The sequence below is a fragment of the Cervus elaphus genome, chromosome 22 (genome assembly GCF_910594005.1).
Source record: "Cervus elaphus chromosome 22, mCerEla1.1, whole genome shotgun sequence".
Lineage (NCBI taxonomy): Eukaryota > Metazoa > Chordata > Mammalia > Artiodactyla > Cervidae > Cervus > Cervus elaphus.
In genome coordinates this window covers 59,236,524-59,258,948 of record NC_057836.1, presented here as the reverse complement: position 1 = coordinate 59,258,948, position 22,425 = coordinate 59,236,524, and the positions used below count along the sequence as shown (strand labels likewise).

General features: G+C 34.9%; 1 protein-coding gene across 1 annotated transcript; it reads left to right on the top strand.

Annotated features, from left to right (window-relative positions):
* The first annotated feature begins 3,887 nt into the window (after positions 1 to 3,887).
* LOC122680000 (olfactory receptor 10C1-like) lies at positions 3,888 to 4,844 on the top strand. The gene has a single exon (XM_043880829.1). It carries the CDS (start codon positions 3,888 to 3,890, stop codon positions 4,842 to 4,844), a length of 957 nt encoding a protein of 318 aa, XP_043736764.1.
* Positions 4,845 to 22,425: the final 17,581 nt, after the last annotated feature.

The following is a 22,425-nucleotide window of genomic DNA, read 5'->3' as shown; positions in this document are numbered from 1 at the left end:
TCATTCAAGAGCTTAAGTGGAGTACCCTCCCATGCTTACTCACCTGTGATAAACTCTAATATGATCTATTAAATAATCATCCAAAGGAAGATGAAGGACAGGAAAGCCTGGCAGGCTGCAGTCCATGGGGTCACAAAGAGTCTGACAGGACTGAGCAACTGAGCAAAAACAACAACAATAAATACTGATGAGTGATGTGCCCTGTAACTCAACTCTAGGTATTTAACTTGTAAATCCAGTCAAGGAATCTGATTTTTTATCCAAAACTAGCTTGCTTCTATGGTATTATCCACTCATCTTTTGGGTTTTCATACAAATGAAGGTTTAGAGAAACATATATTACATACTACCTAGGGCAATGATGAAAGTATGATACTACTATTCAAATTTTTTTCCTATCTATCTAGTTTTTAAATTATGGTTTTATTTGTCCCCAATTTTCCTGCTTTTCTGTGTATTGAATGTACAGTATATTGCTTTGATCAAGTTCCCATTCTATTCCCACAAATCATCAGGTCCTAATTTCAGGACACTAATGGTCTTAAATCTAGAGTGTATGTCAGTAATATGACAACTGAAAGGAATATACCTATACATTTTAAACACAGAGATTCAACATCACTGCCCAAGTAGAAGCTGAGCAAATATATTGGTATTCTGTGCCTGAAAAACATGAATGTATGTTCTCTCCTGTTCAGAAGTGAGAGTGATGGGACACTGTGATAACCATAGATAAGAGGACATTCACTGGAGCAGACTGACCAAAGGGTCACAGGCCCCACCTGTTCAATAGCAGAATCCCTCCCTGCCAAAGCTGACCCTTAGTTGTCTCTGCACACATAACAAATGTTTCAATGTGCATGGGTGCATGTGGACCTGCACATGCGCTCATACACACAAACACAGACAAATCCAACAGCTGCCAGTCATCACACAACATCTGATCCCTTCTACTGTTTTGTCTGCATTTTAAAACACTCAGCAAAATCACTTAGAGAAGACTTGCTGTTACTATTTATTATCTAACTATTCAAAGACCCATGCTTATGCCTGAAGTAGTTTCTGGAATATTCTGAATCACCAATTCTCCTGGATTCCAGAAGAAGGCTGAATTCCCAGAAAAGCAGATGAAAGAAAGCTCTTTCCCAAATGTGTGTGTCATTTTAATGCTTGAGCTTCAAAGCAGCTCCTCCCATAGTTCAAACTTTAATAAAAGACTAATTTCCACACATATCACAAGAGACATATCAGTACTGAAGACTGGTTTGGAAGAATGTTAGAGACTCGAAAACAGCATCTCAAATAATGCCCTATTGTATAATATACAGAAGGAAAAGATGTGTTCAGAACTTTAGTTTAAGTAATAGAAAGTTGTGAATACCAATGAGATGCTTCCCAGTATATGCCTGCTTCTTGGAGACGTGCCCAGCACCACTCTCTTGTGTTAAGACTACGTGACATCACTTCCAAGGCCCAAACTGATTTTAAGTACCAGAAATCTTCACGAATCACTGTCTCCACAGACCATCAAAATGATAAAACCTGATATCACATTTTATCTCCACGGATCATCAGAATGATAACACCTGATATCACATTTATCACTGTATGCTTTTCAAGGTATAAAAGCACTTTTTAGATCATGTGATAAAGTTGATACCATATTCATTGCAACTATTTGTTTTAAACACCTGACATGCATGCAGTGGAGCTTGCTTTGCTTGTTTATCCATTTCAGAATAGACCAAAGTTGAAGGAAGGAGGCTCTTTAAATTCTAAAGAAGGCAGCAAAGGAGTCCATAGTAGCTGGGTTACTAAAATGTTAGGAGGACTTGCCTGGTGGCTCAGATGGTAAAGGTCTGCCTAAAGTGCACGAGACCCAAGTCCAATCCCTCAGAGAGGAAGATCCCTTGGAGAAGGGATAGCAACCCATTCCAGTATTCTTGCCTGGAGAATTCCATGGACAGAGGAGCCTGGCAAGCTACAGTTCATGGGGTCACAGACATAGACATGACTGAGCAACTAACACAGACATACACACACACACACACACGATTTGGAACTTCCCCCAGGACCTCCATGTACCTACCTGTAAGTATGGCAGAGAGAGGAGGATGCAAGGCCAGTGGAAACATTGCATTGGCATCTCTGATAGCTCAGTTGGTAAGGAATCCGCTTGCAATGCAGTAGACCCCAGTTCAATTCCTGGGTCAGGAAGATCCCTTGGAGAAGGGAAAGGCTATCCACTCCAGTATTCTGGCATGGAGAATTCTATGGACTGTATAGTCCATGGGTTTACAAAGAGTCGGCCTCGACTGAGTAACTTTCACTTTCACACTTTTCACTACAAAACTGTGGGCTCCGAAATAGATTTTCCTTCTATATCTCACACAATATGGGAAAGGGGGGCTATAAGCATATCAAATTATAATGAGGGTGTTGAGGGTACTTCAAAGAGAATCACTGCAAAATTTTGAATGTCTGTTAAATTAAATACTATCCGTTGGTCTACAAAGTCTACTTTCTGTCTTATGCTGGTTCTATTGACATAAAAAAAAGACATGAGCAGTCACCATGCATCTGAAAAACTTAAAGAAAATTAATATGGAAAATAGCCATACAATTCAATAATTGTTTGAAGTGCAAGGTGTAAATCCATTAGAAATATTGGGTTTTACCCATTGAAATTTAAGTGATGTAACTAACAGCAATAGATTGCTTCTGGGAAATGTACTCAAATAATGAAAACCAAATTTGCATTGAATGTTCATCACTGTTTTTGAACAAATTGCTCTTGGGACAAATTAAACTGTGCAGTGGATGCAATCCCTATGGTCTCTCTCAGAATAGAAACACTGCCCATTCTATAACCACACTATAATTCGGAATTGTCAGGAGTCTAGAAGACCGACAAGGAAAGGGAAGTTTGTCTTGTGGTTCTCGGTATGTTCTCCCATTCAAATTTCCTGTAAAATTATACTGAGAATATAGAAAGGCCATTCTAGTGGTTTGGATTTCCATGGATTTTAGCTGCCAATTATGATTTTATCATATTCAAATAAAAAATGACTAACATATGTAAGAAAATAAATAGACAAATGCCTAGAAATATTCACCCTTTCAAGCCCTTAATTGTAAATTTAAAGGAAAACTGTGGAATTCAGAAGACCAGAACATAGCACCTTTACAATTTACTCTCTACACTTAACTTTTATGTGACTCCTTTACACTTAATGGTAAAGATTTTGCCTGCAATGCAGAAGACCCAGGTACAATATCTGGGTGGGGAAGATCCCCTGGAGAATGGAACGGCAACCCATTCATCCTCTTACCTGGAGAATTCCATGGACAGAGGACCTTGGTGGGCTACAGTCCATGGGGTCGCAAAGAGTCCGACACAACTGAAGTGGCTAACGATTTTACATTTAGAAGGCTTTCATATATATTACACACCTAACAGTCTGGTTATGTGATTAGGATAACAACAAGGTAAATACAAACATCAGAGGATATAATTTAAAGCCATTGTTTTCTCTAAAGTTCTATAAAAATCCAGAACTCAAAGTCAGGAAGAAATACTCCATCCATTATGTTGGGTGCATACATGCATGCTAAGTCGCTTTAGTATGTCTGACTCCTTGCAATCGTATGAACTGTAGCCTGCCAGGCTCCTCTGTCCATGGATTTTTCCAGCCAAGAATACTGGAGTGAGTTTCCATGTCCTCCTCCAGGGAATCTTGCTAATCATTTCAAAACTTTTAGCAAAAGGAATACAAGTGTGTAGGTTCTTATGCCAGACCACAGACCCTAGAAAGTTCCACAGAGACCAACGCTAGGTGACTGGATGCCTTTAGGTGTTACTTATACCCTCTCTGCTCTCTCCACAGATGTCTAGCTCTGAGTCTATAGTGAGTGGAAACCAGTCCCTCTGCACCCACTTCACATTTGTAGCATTTTCCTCTCTAGCAGAGTTGCAACCTGTTCTCTTCATTGTGTTCTTCACCATTTATGTGTTTACTGTGGGAGGAAACCTTCTCATCATTGGCTTGATCTGGGGCACCCCTTCCTTGCACACTCCCATGTATTTCTTCCTAGTTAACCTCTCCTTTCTGGAGATGTGCTATATCACTAGTGTGGTGCCTCAGATGCTGGTGCACTTGCTTGTGGAGATCAAGACCATAAGCGTTGGGCGCTGTGCAGCTCAGATGTATGTATTTAGCATCTTGGGACTGACAGAATGCTGCCTGCTAGCAGCCATGGCTTATGACCGCTTTGTAGCGATTTGCCATCCTCTGCATTACTCTCTCCTGATGGACCCTCCTGTGTGTTTGAAATTGGCTGTAGCATCTTGGACCACTGGGGTGGTGGTGGAGTCAGCCCAGACCACATGGATCTTCACTCTGCCCTTCTGTGGAACAGGAAGGATCCAGCACTTTTTTTGTGACATCATGCCTGTGGTGAAACTAGCTTGTGTTGATACTTCCCACAATGAGATTGTGATGTTTGCTATCTCCGTGCTTTTTATCATGACCCCCTGTCTCCTCATTCTGTGCTCCTATGTGCTCATTCTGGTGACCATCCTGAGAATCCCTTCAGCCACTGGCAGAAGCAAAGCTTTCTCCACTTGCTCTTCTCATATCCTGGTTGTTTCTCTCTTCTATGGCACTGCCTTGTTCACTTACCTCCAACCGAAGGCTGCACATTCCCCAGAAACAGACAAGGCAACCGCACTCATGTACACCGTGGTCACACCTGCTCTGAATCCAGTTATCTACACCTTGAGGAACAAGGAAGTGAAGGAAGCCTTTCAAAGAATAACAGTAAGGAGCACTCCAGACAAATGACCTAAACCTGTTTATTACTAAACTATTTAGAGACCCATGTATCTGCCAGAAGTATTTTCTGGATTTTTTTCTCCTCCAATTTTCCTGGATTCCAGAATAAGGGTGATATCCTGGAAGAGAGATAAAAGAAATCTCTTTACTAAACTTGTGTGACATTTTACTCCAGTGCTTCACAGCAGCTCCTCCATAAGTAAAAGTTTAAAAGAGTCTTTTTTTCATATTATCATGAAAGAAATATCAGTGCTGACTCTTGGTTTAGTAGAATGAGGAGAGGGTCCAAAACAGAAACATCAAAAATGCATTTTTAATGTATGGAAGGAAAAAGGTATGAACAGATCTTGAGTTTAAGTAATAGAAAGTTGTGGACACCAATGAGATGCTTTCCCATGCACGACTGCTTCTAGGAGACATGCCCCACACAGCTCTCGCACGTCAAGCCTACTTGACGTCTCTTCCAAGGTCCAACCTGTTTCTGGTTAAGTACCAGAAATCTTCAGTAGTTAGTACCTCCACGTACCTCCAAAATGATAAAAACCTGATATCACATTTATTATTCTATGCTTTTCAGGTATTAAAGCATTTTTAAATCATGTAATAAATTTAATATTATATTTGCTGCATCTATTGTTTTAAATATGTGACATGAGTGCAGTGGAGCTTCGTTTACTCATTAAGCCATTTCAGAAGTGGCCAAAGCTGAAGTAACGAGGCACTTTAAGTTCTAAATAAGACAGCACATGAGTCAAAAATAACTGCATTTATTAAAAACATAGAAAATCACCCCAGGCACCTCCATGTATCCACCCGAATGTGTGGCAGACTGAGGGGGGCAAAGCAAGTTGGAAATGTTGCACTTACAAAACTGTGGGTTCTAAAGGAGATCTTCCTTCTATCTCTCACAGTAGATGGGAAGGTAGAGCTGCAAGCATATGAAATCATATTCAGGGTGGGAAGGTGTTAAGAGTGCCTTAAAGAGAATTACTGTAGAAACTGGAAGGTCTGTTAAAAGGAGAAACTGGATAAAAGTCTCCACTCCAAAGCTTATTGAGATGTAGCATCTGGGGCAGCTGAACTACTTCCATCTGAGAGGAGCTTCAGATGAGTAAATGTTAAAGACAGACTTTGGTTGTATCCCCTGGAGCTTGGGTGTGGGGGGTGTGGATATAGAAACATAAATGCGAGGGCTGCTTCACATACAATTACTGCTATCCTTGTAGTGAGGTTCACTGTAGGAATCTCTAAAAAGCAGAGTTAGAAACGAATAAAGAATACTTGAAAAGATAACCAACCTAGGTATAAATTTATAAAATATGCTAATATCTATACAAGGAAAACTACAAAGCTCTGATGGAAGATATCAAAGAACCAGAAAAATGGAAACCTAATAGCCTTGTACATCAGCAAATGAACCACGTTGTATATTACATCCTATAACTTCCTGGGCCTCACCCAGTAAGGAAATTTGCCCTTTTCCTCTCTCTCATTTCTAATACCAATTCACCAGACCACACAGGGTCTAGAAGCTGCTATGTATTGGATGAGTTCTGAATTTAAAATATGATAAACTTTTTCAAATTCAAATTCATTATATTTCAATAATTTAAAAAATCTGCAAGCTATAGTAACTGACAGAGCTAGTTCAGGGAAACAAAAATGAGAATCAAAAGAGCAAAATTAAACAGTTATTGGAAAAAGTAAAGCCATTTCATAGTTGTGTTCCTAAAGAATTGAGCATTCTGTTACAAATATTTGATTTTTTTTTACATGAAAGCCAGTGACACACATAGCATTTTTATGGTATATGTTATACCCAGGGTATATGTTATACCCTGGCTTATGTAGAAATTTGAATGGGATCATCTATCATCTCATTATTTTCCAAGTATGAGAATTTAGCAAAAATATGGAGTACCCTATTAATGGCAAACTGATAATCTCCTTTATAATTAATATATTGATCTACAAATTCATAAAATATGTACACAAAACTTATTCATTTTATGTTCAGAAGTTTTCTTTCACTACTACTTCAAAAATGTCCAGTTATATTAATAAAAGAGCTTCTAATGCATACTAGAAATATTAAAGTCAAATTTTACTTCTTAGAAGATGTCTGCATTCTGAGAGCACACGTAAGGAAACATCAGTATTGGAAGAAGCTGCCATTTCAAAGCAACGGAAAAACAACAGAGGAAGAACAAGTATTGGACATATTTGAAGTGGGTCTTTTTTGGTAAAAGTTTATTAGCAAAAAGGCTCCTGTAAAGCTTTTGAAGACAGTTATCATTTTTTAAGCCTATTTTGTCCTGAAAAAATCATATTTAGCCATCTCCAGTAAGTGATCAATAAAAACACAAAGAACAACTTCTGAAGCTGGCTAATAATATGTAGTCTCTAATATTATATATGGTCCAATGGCATTTAAAATATGCCTTTGTTTCATCTTAATTTCCATGCATTAACCACTGACACCCCACAGAACCAATTTGAAATTTGAAATCAATTTGAAATTTGAAATCAAGTTTCTAGTTGATATCTCACTCAGAAATTCAAGGTATCTCAACTGGACATGCCCAAAGCAAGCTTATGAGTGAACCTACCCTGAAAAATATGTCAAAATTTTCCATTCTATATCTTAGCACAAACTACTACACCATCCATTCTGTATGGAAGACAGGAGTCTTAGGATTGTCCTTCTAACACAGCTCTCTTTGTCACTATATTCAATCTGTCACAAAATAATGGCAATTACACACAGGAAACATAGGAAAATTGTTCACTTCTCCTTATTTTTCCTGGCATAGTCCAAACTGTCATCATTTTGACCTTTAATTGACCTCTCTGATGGCTCAATGGTAAAGAATCTGTCCGCCAAGATGTGGATTCATTCCCTAGATCGGGAAGATTCCCTGGAGAAGGGCATGGCAACCCACTCCAGTTTTCTTGCCTGGGAAATCATGGACAGAGGCTATAGTCCATGGGATTGCAAAAGAGTCAGACAACGTCTTAGCGACTAAACAACAACACATCCACTAGGAAGGACTGACCTTATTCAGTATGTTCCAAACTACAGTCATGGTGATAGTTGCAAATTAAAAATTTCAGTAAACCATAACCATGTCTGAGTGCATACAGTAGGCTCATAACTTTTAGAATACAGACTAACATGAAGAACATAGCCAAAAAAGATCCAGCTCCTTTTTGCTGTCACAGACCTCATCTAGCTCCATGCTGTCTCTGTTCTAATTTCAATGACTTTCTTTCAGTTTCTTGAATATCATCTCACCATGCAGACAATGCACATGTTGCTTTCTCTCCCTAGAATCTCCCTCTTCAATAACTATGTTGTTGTTGTAACTATTCTCTTCATCTAATTAATCCAAGTTCTTCAAATCTCAAGTCAATAACCACTTATTTATGAAATCTTCATCTCCATAACTACATATTTTCTTCCTATTACATGTTTTATGACACTGTTTAACTTTTTTTGGGTCCCAAGTTTCCTTTCCATATTTATGGTGCTTCAGTTGTTCATTTTTATTTCTTTTATTATTAACTCATTTGAGATATTCAAATTTATATTCCTTCTCCAAACTGCTTGATATTACCCCTACAGACCTTGTTCTTCTCAGATATTTTTATATATCTGAGACAATTATATCTTAGACAATTAACCATTCTGAAAATGTACTATAGATCTTCATCCTGAGCTACCTCTCCTTAAAAAAGAGGGAATAATAATAATTAGATCAAACATACATTTGACACCTAATCTATGCCAGGCATTGTCCTGAGTGTTTTCCAAAGTATACCTCCCTTATACCTCACAACACTGCAATTGGGGTATTATTATTTCTATTATAAAAATGAAAAAATTGAGGCATAGAGAATTTAAGAAACTTGCCAATGATAACTAACAGCATTTGTAAATGATAAATTAATTATCTTAAATATTATGCTACTATATATTTTAATTTATCTATTTTTTAATTGAAGGGTAATTGCTTTACAGAATTTTGTTGTTTTATGTCAAACCTCAACATGAATCAGCTATAGGTATACGTATGTCCCCTCTCTCGATATATTTTTTCTTCAAAATACACACTTCCATTCAGTATAACACTTAAACTTAGAGTTGCCTGAATGGTGCAGCAGTTCACTTCCTGCTTGTTGCAGATATGAAAAAAAATTATTTATAGAACATGCTCAGATTTTTCAGTCAATTGTTCATAGGACATTCCCCACGTTATCTTAAGCCAGAGGTAGCAATGGGACCTGCAGGTACACTGGCAGGGTGCATAACTTGTTCTCAGAACAATCTAAATACTTAGGACCTGGTCCCAAATATGAACTATTTGCTGATAAAGGAAACACAGGATTTAGGAGGTTTAAACTCGAAGAATGAACTGGATAGGGTGAAAAAGTTTCTTTAGCATAAAAGGGAGTAAATGAAGAGGCAGAAGAGAAAATCTAGATATGGATTGTTAGTTCAGTCTTATGGTATCACCAAATCAACCAAGTCAATTTATATTTATAATTTCAAAAATTTGATAGGAAATTAGACATGTATGAAATAGTCTGTGTATTTTCGTGACAGTCCACTGCTCAGTTCAGTTCAGTCGTTCAGTCATGTCCTACTCTTTGCTACCCCTTGGACTGCAGCATGCCAGGCTTCCATGCCCATCACCAACAACCGAAGCTTGCTCAAACTCATGACTATTAAGTCAGGGATGCCACCCAACCATTTCATCCTCTGTCATCCCCTTCTCCTCCTGCCTTCAATCTTTTCCAGAATCAGGGTCTTTTCAAAGGAGTCAGTTCTTCACATCAGGTGGCCAAAGTATTAGAGTTTCAGCTTCAGCATCAGTCCTTCCAATGAACACCCAGGACTGATTTCCTTTAGGACTGACTGGTTGGATCTCCTTGCAGTCTAGGGGACTCACAAGTCTTGTCCAACACCACAGTTCAAAAGCATCAGTTCTTCAGCACTCAGCTTTCTTTAAAGTCCAAATCTCACATCCATACATGGCTACTGGAAAAACCATAGCTTCGCCTAGATGGACCTTTATCGGCAAAGTAATGTCTCTGCTTTTTAATATGCTATCTAGGTTGGTCATAGCTTTTTCTCCAAGGAGCAGGCATCTTTTAATTTCGTGGCTGCAGTCACCATTGGCAGTGATTTTGGAGCTGAAAAAAAAAAAGTCTGTCACTGTTTCCATTGTTTCCCCATTGATTAGTTTTCTGAATGTTGCGTCTTAAGCCAGTTTTTTCACTCTCCTCGTTCACTTTCATCAAGAAGCTCTTTTTCTGCCATAAGGGTGGGGTCATCTGCATATCTGAGGTTATTGATACTTCTCCCGGCAATCTTGATTCCAGCTTGTGCTTCATCCAGTCCAGCATTTCGCATGATATATTCTGCTTATAAGTTAAATAAGCAGGGTGACAATATACAGCCTTGACATACTCCTTTCCCAATTTGGAACCAGTCTGCTGTTCCATGTCCAGTCCTAACTGTTGCTTCTTGGCCTGCATACAGATTTCTCATGAGACAGGTCAAGTGGTCTGATATTCCCATTTCTTGAAGAATTTTCCACAGTTTGTTGTGATCTACATAGTCAAAGGCTTTGGCATAGTCAAAAAAGCAGAACTAGATGTCTTTCTGGAACTCTCTTGCTTTTTCAATGATCCAGCAGATGTTGGCAATTTGATCTCTGGTTCGTCTGCCTTTTCTAAATCCAGCTTGAACATCTGGAAGTTCATGGGTTGAGGAAAGAAATCTGTTTTAGATACATTTCACTCTCCTTTCCTTTCTACATCCTTTATTAACTTTAATGCATATGAGGCATTTTTCTAAAAATTTTATCCCCTTAGCAATCATTGTCTCTTTGCCTTCTTTTTCACTGGAAAAGCACGCCTTCCTGATTCTCAGACTACATGTTAGCACTATAGAATATGGGAAGCTTGTGACCAAGGCCTCAGAAGATATTGACTCAAAATCTGACACACAATCTTGAAAGGTTCAATCAAACTAACTCTTGAGTTTTTATTTAAGCAAACAAGAAGGTGATATCTCTTTTTACTAGACTTGAACTTGGGAATATAGAACTCTGGAGTACCCAAGGACTATAGCCCAAGCAAAAAGAGTATTGTGATTATGATGTCAATGAGAGGAAAACACTGCCTAGAGATGCATATTCTTGAGTCATGATGACTTGTAGGCCAGTGACTCTAGCTTTAGTAAAACATTTAATTTTCTACTGTGGACAATAATGCCCTCCCCTTCTTTTACCATTTGCTTACATCATTCTGAGATGAGGTATTCCTTACCAGTAACTGAAAAATGCAATAACTCAAAAGCCATTGTAACTGAAGTTCTAGAGACATCTCTTGTTGTTGTTCAGTCACCAAGTCATGTCCAACTCTTCGTGACCCCAGGGACTGCAGCCCACCAGGCTTCCCTGTCCCTCACCATCTCCCGGAGTTTGCCTAAGTTCATGTTCACTGAATCAGTGATGTCATCCAACCATCTCATCCTGTTGCCCTCTTCTCCTTTGGCCTTCAATCTTTCCCAGCATCAGCATCTTTTCCAATGAGTCAGCTGTTCGCATAGATGGCCAAATTATTTGAGCTTCAGCTTCAGCATCAGTCTTTCCAAAGAGTATTCAGGGTTGATTTCCTTTAAGACTGGTTTGAAATCCTTGCTTTCCAAGTTGTTCTCAAGAGTCTTCTCCAGCACCATGTTTGGAAAGTGTCAATTCTTTGGCACTCTGCCTTCTTTATTGTCCAGCTCTCACATCAGTAAATGACTACTGGAAACACAATAGCCTTGACTTTATGGACCTTTGTCAGCAAAGTGACATCTTTATTTTTTAACACAGAGTCTAGGTTTGTCATTGCTTTACTGTCAAGAAGTAATTGTCTTCTAATTTCATGCCTATAGTCACCATCCACAGGGATTTTAGAGACATGGATATTGCTATTTTTTAACTCTATCTTCTTACTGCCCTAAGAAAGGTTATTTCCATGCATTCTTTTTTCTAGCTTTATGTATCTTTAATGGTTTTCCTTACAAATTTCATGAATTAAAATCAATTTTAATAATTCCATTATTATATTATATTATATATTATCAAATATAACATGCATATATTTTTTAAGAGTAATTCAATAATAATGTAGATTTATTCAATAAATATCACTTACATAGTATAGGTAAACAATTCATAAGCCTCCACTTTGCAAGATTCCTGAGACGTCTAATTTTATGAGGTTTTTCCATTTACCTCAGAAGGAAAGAGTTGAACAAATTATATCATGCAAAAGTAATCTTTGTGACCAGGTCACTTGACTCAAGAGAAACTTCCCAAACAAACAGACCAAAGTATATAATCAGTGTCTAGACCCTTTCCTAGACAGATATACTTGTGCTATCTTTTGAAGCTAATTTTTGGATTTTTAAAAATAATAATTAGGTAAGACTCAAAAAATAATATTTTCTCAGTTTCTATATACAGTTGCCACTAGGGAAAAGCAGCTGCCAAGTGTTTATTAATAATTATTGATTAAGCTAGCAACATTGACCAATCTGGTAACAAGGATAAAAACCTAGAATAGGATTTTGTACACTTAGAAATTTTTACCACATTATGTGTTTGCAATATAAACAATACAATCAGTTAAAGCTACTAATTGCCAAAAATGTCTTGCAAGAAAGGAAATATACCTATACTCACATCCTACCAGTTAGTTAAATTAAGAGGCGGTTTATTTCACCGTATAGATTTAGGAAGACTATGTTTTTGGCCACGAAAAGGTCCTTAGCAGTGCCATCTGGTGGACAAAATCTGCAATGCTTGTACCTGAATGTAGGTAAAGTCTAAAAATGTTTACTTAAAAAAAAAAAAAATCTGACTCTCTGTGATATTTTGGTTCTCAAGATAATGTGACATATACAATTTTACTAAAGTTATTATATTTAATAAAATTATTGTTAAAAATTTACCGAAAGAAATAGAATCATTCCCTCCTTTGCTTCTTCAGTCTATTTTATGTATATGTCCAAGAAAGAGCGACCTATGACTCATTTTATGTTACCTAACTCTGTTATTCTCAATAGCATTCACAACTCCCTGGAATCCTTCTCCAAAATAGTTTATATGCTGCTAGAGAGGAGAGATGGCTACTGACAGAGCCATTAATGATTTACAAAATATTCAAGAATTCCACAGATCTCTCTGTTTTTCAAGGAGCAAGCACTGAATAAGTACTTTTAAGTAAATAAGTATTCTGTTCAATTCTAAATGCTACTACCTATGAAAGACCCCTGTGAAATAATAGAGCAAGAACATAAAGGTGGACAGGATTGCTATGTTTGGTCATGATAGACAAGGATTAACTGAAGTCACCAGGGAAACTGAATATTACACAAGAAAACTGAAGTCATTATCATTACCCATGTAAAAGGACGAGAGGTTTGATTTATTTTCAAAGATGAAGATGGTAGCATTTAAAACGATAGGAGGAACTGACAGGAAAGCATCTTTCTGCTTAGTATGAAGAAAACTGTTTTAAGAAGCAGAGCCTTTTAAAAATGAAATAGACTGCCTTCAAAAATATGAAATTTTCAATTGATAAAACTATTCAAGTATATAATTGGTCATTCATTTCCCCACCCTCTATGTTTAGGTAGAATATGATTTCCAATATTTGGGGGGATTATTTATATACATGATTTCTGTAAGTTCAACAACTATAATTAAATATGTCATTAATCATTAATAATAATAAATTTCTGTACCACAATCATCTGATAGTCTATCATTAAAACTGAAATTCTTAGCTAAAAATGATAACAAGAATACCTTTCTACTTTAGGGAAAATCTTTAAAATTTAAAATATTACCTCTTTTACTTAAAATGATAAATCCCCCGCCTCTAATTGATATAAGGTCCTGGGAAATGTAAAAGAAAAACATTTGATTTATAGCTTAACTATTGTATTTAGTGTCTAGAATTAGCCTCAATCAGAAGGTATAAAATGTTTTATTTTTTGTTAACAGCTAATATAGTGCCTTGCTTTCCTTTTCAATTATTCTGAAAAAATGTAAGTAGAAAGACCCTTTGCATTATTTTATGTAGATTATAGACATACATTTATACCATTTCACCCTCTCCTTTCATATTTACCAATATTAATCATCACAGAGAGTGAGTCCCTCCCCATAATCACCTTCCCAGAGTTATTCTGAACTCTTGGTGGGTGATAGAATGAAAATTCTTTTAAGATGGATGAGAATAACAGATGTTTTTGAGGAGATTTGGGCAAGGGTTATTTTGGTAGCCATTCCTCAGATCCTGTATATACTTGTTATTACACATTGCTTGTGATATGATTTTGATATTTAGTTGATATCAAAACCTAAATCATGAATGATGAAATTAGTTCTTTATTCTCTTGTGTGGCTGTTCTGGTTAAAAGGACTAGCTGAAAATATTGCTACAGCATCATACTACAATAGTTTCTAATGTAGCTCAAGGCAACTGCTCAATCAAACAATAATCCTAAGGAGATTTTATATGTATAAATATATATACACACACACATACATATATATACACATACACACATAAACACACACACACATATGTATATATATGTTAATATATGTTTTGTTATAGAATATGTTACAGAAAAATCCAAACAAACTTTTTGGCCAACTCTATATATAATCTATTATATAAATATATATATATATACACACACACACATATATATATTCTATATATGTGACCTTGAAGGGCATACAAATCAGTATATTAATTCGTTTAAGTAAAGATTGTAATATGTTCATTTGACTGACTAATGGAAATATCTTCATTCATTCTCCAATAATAGCATCTCAAGAGAAATGGTTTAATTGCATTTTACTATTCAAACTGATTTTTTAAATGCATATGTAAATATATATTTAAAGTGCCAAGAAATTGGGTAAAATATTATTTTACATGTGTGTTAGAAGTAAGAAAGAGTGAATAAATTTGTCCATATATTAAATAAAGTCTTAGAAAAACTTTTTTTCCCAATTTATTCAAGATATTTATTCAACCTGATGAATAATATGTTTATTTCCACTAGAGGAAAAATAACTGTAAATAAATTCTAAACTAACTTCCAGACATTAAGAAGTGTAAAATGAATTTAAACATGAAGTTACAAATCACTCTTTCAAATATATATATATTTTTTTTAATAAGATGTGATCAAGAGCAGATGTAATTCCTCACAGAAGAAGTCAGAAAATAATAGTGTTTGCATATACTAAAATGATTTTTAACACGTTGACTCTTTGGAAACTACTCCAATAATGTTAACATTCACCCAAGAGATTCTTGTGAGCGTGTGTGTATGTGTGTGTGCGTGGCAAGTATGAAAACTTAAGTAAACACTTGTCTCTGCCTCTATTATTTTTAAACATGTATGTAATATACCACTTAAAACTGTTTCAGGCTTATCTTGCCCTATAATCACCTATTTAGACGTTTCTTAAAGTTCTTTCTAATTTTGTTCTTTGACTAAATTTACTTTTTAATAGGGCCCAATGAGACTGATTAAAATTGTGAGTTATTTTACATGGGCTTTATATAAGATAATTCATAGCAGAATACAAAAGTTTCTTCCCACCAGTGGGAATCATTCAGTCACCCTGGTGCATCCTATTGCTAATTATGGTAAAACAGATCAATTTGTTAGAGGAAGTTTGAGAAATTAGTTACCCTACACCCTCAACTGTACTTTGAGACCAGAGGAGTCCCATTTTCTTGTTAACCTTCTCAAAGCCATGATTCCAACTCTCTTAGATACCTCTCTAATTGGCACAATTAACTATGAAAATGCAGTGTTATTTTAGATATGCATTAGGAATAACTATTTGGAAACCATCCTAGTAGAACTGGATCCAAATATGCTACCCTGAGGATGACTTCATCTTTAATTAAAAATATTTATATAAGTACTCTCCAAGGACAAAGATGATTAATAGCAACAATAGAAGAGTGCTTTGTGAGTTTTTGATTGGTCTCCAGAGTTTGCTGCATTAAAGACATAAATTTCTTTTAACTTTAACTCCATAAGGCACATTCGAGAATTTAAATTAAAAGGGTAGTTTAGAGGAATTCTGTCTTCTTGCACAGAAGACAGAATTGTTTTGTCTCCTCAAAACAAAAAGTTAACCAGAAAATGTCCTTACCAATTACACAAATCCTTAAGATTACATGGAATAAAACAAACTTATCAAGAAATATTTGTTTTTATCTATTCTAGATTTGGGTAAGGCATTATGAAAAAATGTGGAATTCGGAATAAAGAGAGCCGGATTCTAGTGAATTGGTACCAGCAAGAAATGTGCACATAGGATATTCATTCTACATTTTAAATTCTCAAGAATTTTATATGCCACAGATTATTTTTAAGTCTAAATTTAAAAATCCATACAAAGGAATGTATCCTCCATTTCCTGGTCTATTTCCCTGACTGAATCATATGCAACACAAATGACCAGATACATATCATATTTTACTGAAAATAAAGCAAACATCTAAAACAGGAGACTTGTCAGCTTCTTTAAATTACTCAGCCTAGGTTTCATAATTCTGCTTGCCATGCACAAAATGTCATAGTTAAATGAGTCTTCAGAAATTGCCATGTTTTGCTTCTTCAACTATTTCTTGGTCCAATTGATAATAAAGATTATAATATAAAAAGCATAGCAAAACATATTTTTAAAAATTTAAATACATGATAAATTGACTATAATGAAAACTGTATTAGAGAATATCTATATACTTCTAAAACTAGCAACTAAATGGAAGAATACATAAAATATGGAAAATGAGAAACTTTGATAAATTTTGTTACCTATATATTAAACAATTTATCATTCAAACATAACATATTTCCCCAAAATATTCACAGAAAATGATTAATTTGATAACACATTAAGTTAGAAATAACATTTATGAGATATAAATATAGGAAAAGAAATTTTCAGAAAAGTTATAGTAAAAGACAAAAATAATTTTAAAAAGAGAAAAAAGTAAAGGGATCTAACTGATTTTGAAAATGAAGCTAACAATACCAGAAGTATTAATTCTAATAGGAAATTAAACTTGCAATTTGAGATAATAGAAAGTAATTTTATGTAGAACTAGTAGTAGTAGTATAAAGCTATAAAATGAAAATATACTAATATTGAAGATACTATGATTCTTAAATACTTTCATTCTACAAAAATAAAAATAAACAAATATTGAATTAAAAAAATAATGAAGGCAAGAGTAGAGAATTACCATGGTTGACATTAATGAACCATTTATTTCTCACAAGTGTATGCATAATATAAACTTATGAAATCATGTATGTATGTATGCATTTCTTTGCTGATTTATTAACATATTTATGAACTTATGCTAGAAAGTACATAAAGACCAATAGGAACATTACAGAATGACATGGAAGCCAGCCTTCAAACACAGCACAATTTGAGCATCAAGACTGATAAAATGGTACAACCCGCTAAATAACATAGTGTGGCTCAGACAGTAAAGAATCTGCCTGCAATGAGGGAGACTCGGGTTTGATCTCTGAGTAGGGAAGATACCCTGGAAAAGGGAATGTCTAACCATTCGTGTTCTAGCCTGGAGAATGCCATGGACAGAGGAGCTTGACGGGCTACAGTAATGGATCGGAAAGAGTCAAACATGAGTGACAAAGCACACTCTGAATCTATAGTGACTTATTAATCAAATATGTACATACTCATGGATGTATGTGTTTTGGCTTCCCTGTTAGCTCAGTTGGTAAAGAATCCACCTGCAATGCTGGAGACCCCGGGTTGATTCCTGGGTCAGGAAGATCAGCTGGAGAAGGGAAAGTCTACCCACTCCAGTATTCTTGAGCTTCCCTTGTGGCTCAGCTGGTAAAGAATCTGCCTGCAATGCAGGAGACCTGGGTTAGATCCCTGGGTTGGCAAGATCTCCTACAGAAGGGAAAGGCTACCCACTCCAGTATTCTGGCATGGAGAATTCCATGGATTGTACAGTCCATGGGGTCACAAAGAGTCAAACAGGACTGAGCGACTTTCACTTTCATGCATGTATTTCAAATTGAACAACGCTTAACTTTATGGAGAAGGCTAGCAGAGACTTTTGTGTTAAATGATTAAAGTAAAAATTATCAGGAACATGACCAAATGAATTCATCTGCCACCAACGTGACACAATGAGAAGACAGCATCACTTCTGTGATATTCCTATTTCACACTGAAAGAGACTAAGAATGCATGGCAACAAATGTAGGCAAACTCTGCTTCTAATATAGACCTTCTGTTATAAAGGTTATCACTGGGAAAACCGCTACAAATATATGTGTATATATCATCAAAACACTAATTTTATTGATATATCCTTCAGATATAGACCCAGAAGTGGAATTGTTTGATCATATGGTAGTTCTATTTTTAATTTTTTGAGGAACCATAGAAGTGTTTTCCAAAGTGGTCTACCAACTTACAACACCACTAACAATGCACCAGGTTCCTTTCTCTATATTCTCACCAGCACTTTTTATTTCTTGTCTTTTTGATAATAGACAGCCTAAGAGGGTGAAGTGGTTTTGATCTGCATTTCTCTGATGACTGGTGATGCTTAAGAAATTTTCATGTACATGTTTTCTTTGTTCAATGTCTATTTGGGTCTTCTGCCCATTTTTAAATTAGATTATTTGTGTTTTTGCTACTGAGTTGTAAGGATTTCTTATATATTTTAGATTTTAATTACTTACCAGGTATGTGGTTTGGAAATAGGTTGCCTCTTATTGTTTCTTTGATATTTTGATGAGAAGTCCTCAATTTATTTAATAAAATGCTTATGAGTCTTTGTACAAAAGTTTCCATTGTGGCTCAGCTGGTAAAGAATCTGCCTGCATGTGGGAGACCTGGGTTTGATCCCTGGGTTGGCAAGATCCCCTGGAGAAGGGAATGGCTACCCACTCCAGTATTCTGGCCTGGAGCATTCCAAAGACTGTATAGTTCATGGGGTCGCACAAAGAGTCAGACGTGACTGAGCAGCTTTCACTTTCACCTATGAGTCTTTGTCCAAAATAATGTGATGCCTCCAGTTTTAATCTGTTTTTTTTTTTAATTGGTCTGTAGAGTCTTTTGTGGTTCCATATCAATTTTAAGATTGTGTTCTTCTATTTTTGTAAAAAATGACATTGGAATTTTCAGAGATATTACACTGGGTCTATAAATGGCTTCATATATTATAACATTTTAACAGTATTAATTTCTCCAACCCATGAAAACAGGGTATATTTCCCTTATCTGTCTTCTTCAATTTCTTAGTTTTCCAAGAATAGATCTTTCACCCCACTGGTTAAACTAAAAGACTGTAGAAGCCAAAACATTGTATTAATGGGGGAAAAAATTAAACCAATAATTCAACAAGCAATTATGCAGAAAGCAATAAAGGCTTTAAATAATCTGATCCACAACATTTAGATGTAATATGTATAACAAATAGCACTAAAGAAGGAGGAAAGTGATAAGTTAACTGAGAAAACAAATATATGAAAATAAAAAACTGGAAAAAAAAAACTAAACATGCACTATGTAAGGATAAGAACGCTGGGTTAGCAATATTAGTATCAGACAAGTTAGATTCCAAAACAAAGTGTTTAACAAGGGACAGACATTATTGGACCACTTATTAAAGTGATAAATAGGTTGATAACACAGTAAAAATCAACAATTATAAATGTGAATGTCCACACTAACAAAACATCAAATATGTGAAGCAAAAACTTATAAATGCAAATGGAAACATAATGAAAATCAGAATTATAGATGGTGAATATAAATAAGCGTCTCTTGATAAAATATAAAACAAATATAAAAAATCAATAAAAACATAGAAGACAAGTGATATTATCAACTATCTTAATCTAATTGACATTCATTGAGAATTACATTCAACATTCTTTAAACATTTCTTGCAACAGCAATCTTTTAAATTGTACATAAAATATTGGCCAAATAGATAATATCCTGGGCCATATAAAATTCTCAGTATATTTTAAAATAATTGAATCACTCAGAATGTGTTCCCCTACCACAACATTTAATTAGGAATCAAAAATAACAAAAAATTTAAGGCATCTAGAAAGTCTCCAAATGACTGGAATAGCATCTAGAAATCCATGGGTCAAAGCAAGAATAAATAAAAAGAAAAAAATTAACTGAATGATTTACATTGAATGTTATTGAAAAAAACTTATCAGAATTACTGAGATTAAGCTAAAGTAGGCCTGCAGGAAAATGTATAGGAATTAATGTATACATAGGATAACAAAAAAGTATGAAATAATTACCTAAGTGTCTACCTTAAGAAAGTAATAAAATAAGAAAAACCAAGATGCAAAATAATCTGAAGAAAGGAAGTAATAAAGATAAGAAGAGGAAGCAGTAAAATTTAGAAATTAAAAAAAATACAGGAAAAAAGAAAAGCAAATCATTATATATAAGAACGTTTCCAAGAAAACATCAATAAAATTGATAAACTTTAGCTAACTAATAATTAGAAAATTGGACACATATTAACCAATGTCAGGAATAAGAGGATGTCTATTACTATTAGAGAATTAAAAGACTATTAGGGAATATTACGAACAACTTAGTGTGAAAAATTTTAATAACATAAATTAAAAAATTCCTTAAAGGACAAAAATATCCCATTTACTCAGAAATACTTAAAAATCAAAAATTTTCAATAAAATGTGAGCAAACAGAATTTTGCTAAAGGATTTTAATAAGAATGATAAAGTGTGATTTATTTCTGGAATGCAAGGATAGTTCTACACATGAAAATGGATCAACATACCACACCACATTAAACAAATGAAGAGGGCAAAAAGCAATTATCTAAATTGATGTCGAAAAAGCATTTAACAAAAATCAGTACACTTTCATGGAAAAAACATTCAACAAACTATGAATAGAAGGAAAGAACCTCTTCATAATAAAGGCCATGTAAGAAAAACCCACAGCAAACATCATATTTAATGATAAAGACTGAAACTTTCCCCCTAGGTTAAGAAACAAGACAAGGACGCCCACTTTTGCCAGTAGTTTTCAACACAGTGCTATAGCTCTAGAAAGAGCAATTTTGACAAGAAAAAAAAAGCGTCCAAACTGGAAAGAAAGAAAACTATCTCTGTTTGGAGATAATATGATTTTATACATAGAAAACCTTAACTATTACACACACACACGTACACACACACACACACAAAATAAACTCTTAGAACAAATAAATTCAGCAAAGTAGCAGAATACAAAGTTACACAAAATCAGCTGCCTTTCCACATATTAATAATGAACAACTAAAAGAAAATTAAGAAAAGTATTCTAAGAGTAAAAATAGTAACTAAAATAATAAAATACTTAGGAATTAACCAAGGAGATAAAACTACAAAACATTAACAAAAAACTAAAGATATAAATAAATGGAAACATGTAGCATGTACATGGATTGGAAAAATGAAAATTCTTAGGATGTCAACACTACCAAAAGCAATCTACAGATTCAATGCATTCAATATCAAAATCCCAATGAAGCTATTTTTTTTTTTTGCAGGAATAGAAAAACCCATCCTAAAATTTATATGGAATCTCAATGAATCTCAAATAGTCAAAACTGAAAATACTGAAAAAGGAAGAATAAATTCCTCCTTTTTTCAATACTGAAATAAGAAGAATAAAGCTGAAGGAATAACACTCCCTGATTTCAAAACTCACTACAAATCTGTAATACTCAAAAGAGTGTGGAGTTGGCATAAAGACCAGCTGATTAGAAAAGAGTTCACAAATAAACTCTCATGCATATTGGTCAATGGTTTTTGACAAGATGCCAAGACTTTTCAATGGAGAAAAGGCAGTCCCTTCAACAAATGGTTTGGGAAAACTGGATATCCACACAAACAAGAATAAAGTTGACTCATTACCTAACAATAGATACAAAGTTTTAACTCAAAATAGATGCATACCTAAAGGTAAGACCTAAAACAATAAAACTCTCAGGAAATAAAATGGGCGAAACTTCACAACTTTGAATTTGCCTATTATTTTCTGGATATAACACCAATAGAATGGGGTATCTATATCTATATATGTATATATATACAAATCGACCCTCACAAAAATGTAAAAATGCTTTGCATCAAAAGATATTATTAATAGAATAAATTGCAGCCACCTAAAGAATGGGAAAAATATTTTCAAATCATATATTTAATAAGGTATTAGTACTCATAATATATAGGAAACTTCTAAACTAAAAAAAAAGAAAGAAAATCAGATTCAAAAGTAGTCAAAGATACCACCTTATAAACAATTAGGATGGATACTACCAAATAAAACAACTTTTATGAAGATGTGGAGAAATTCAAACCTTTCTACACTGTTGGTGGGAATGCAAAATGGTGCTGTTGTGGAAAGCAGTACAGCAGCATCTCAAAAAAATAAAAATA

Coding starts and splice junctions, on each gene's coding strand:
- LOC122680000 (XM_043880829.1), top strand. CDS start 3,888: ATGTCTAGCTCTGAGTCTATAGTGAGTGGAAACCAGTCCCTCTGCACC.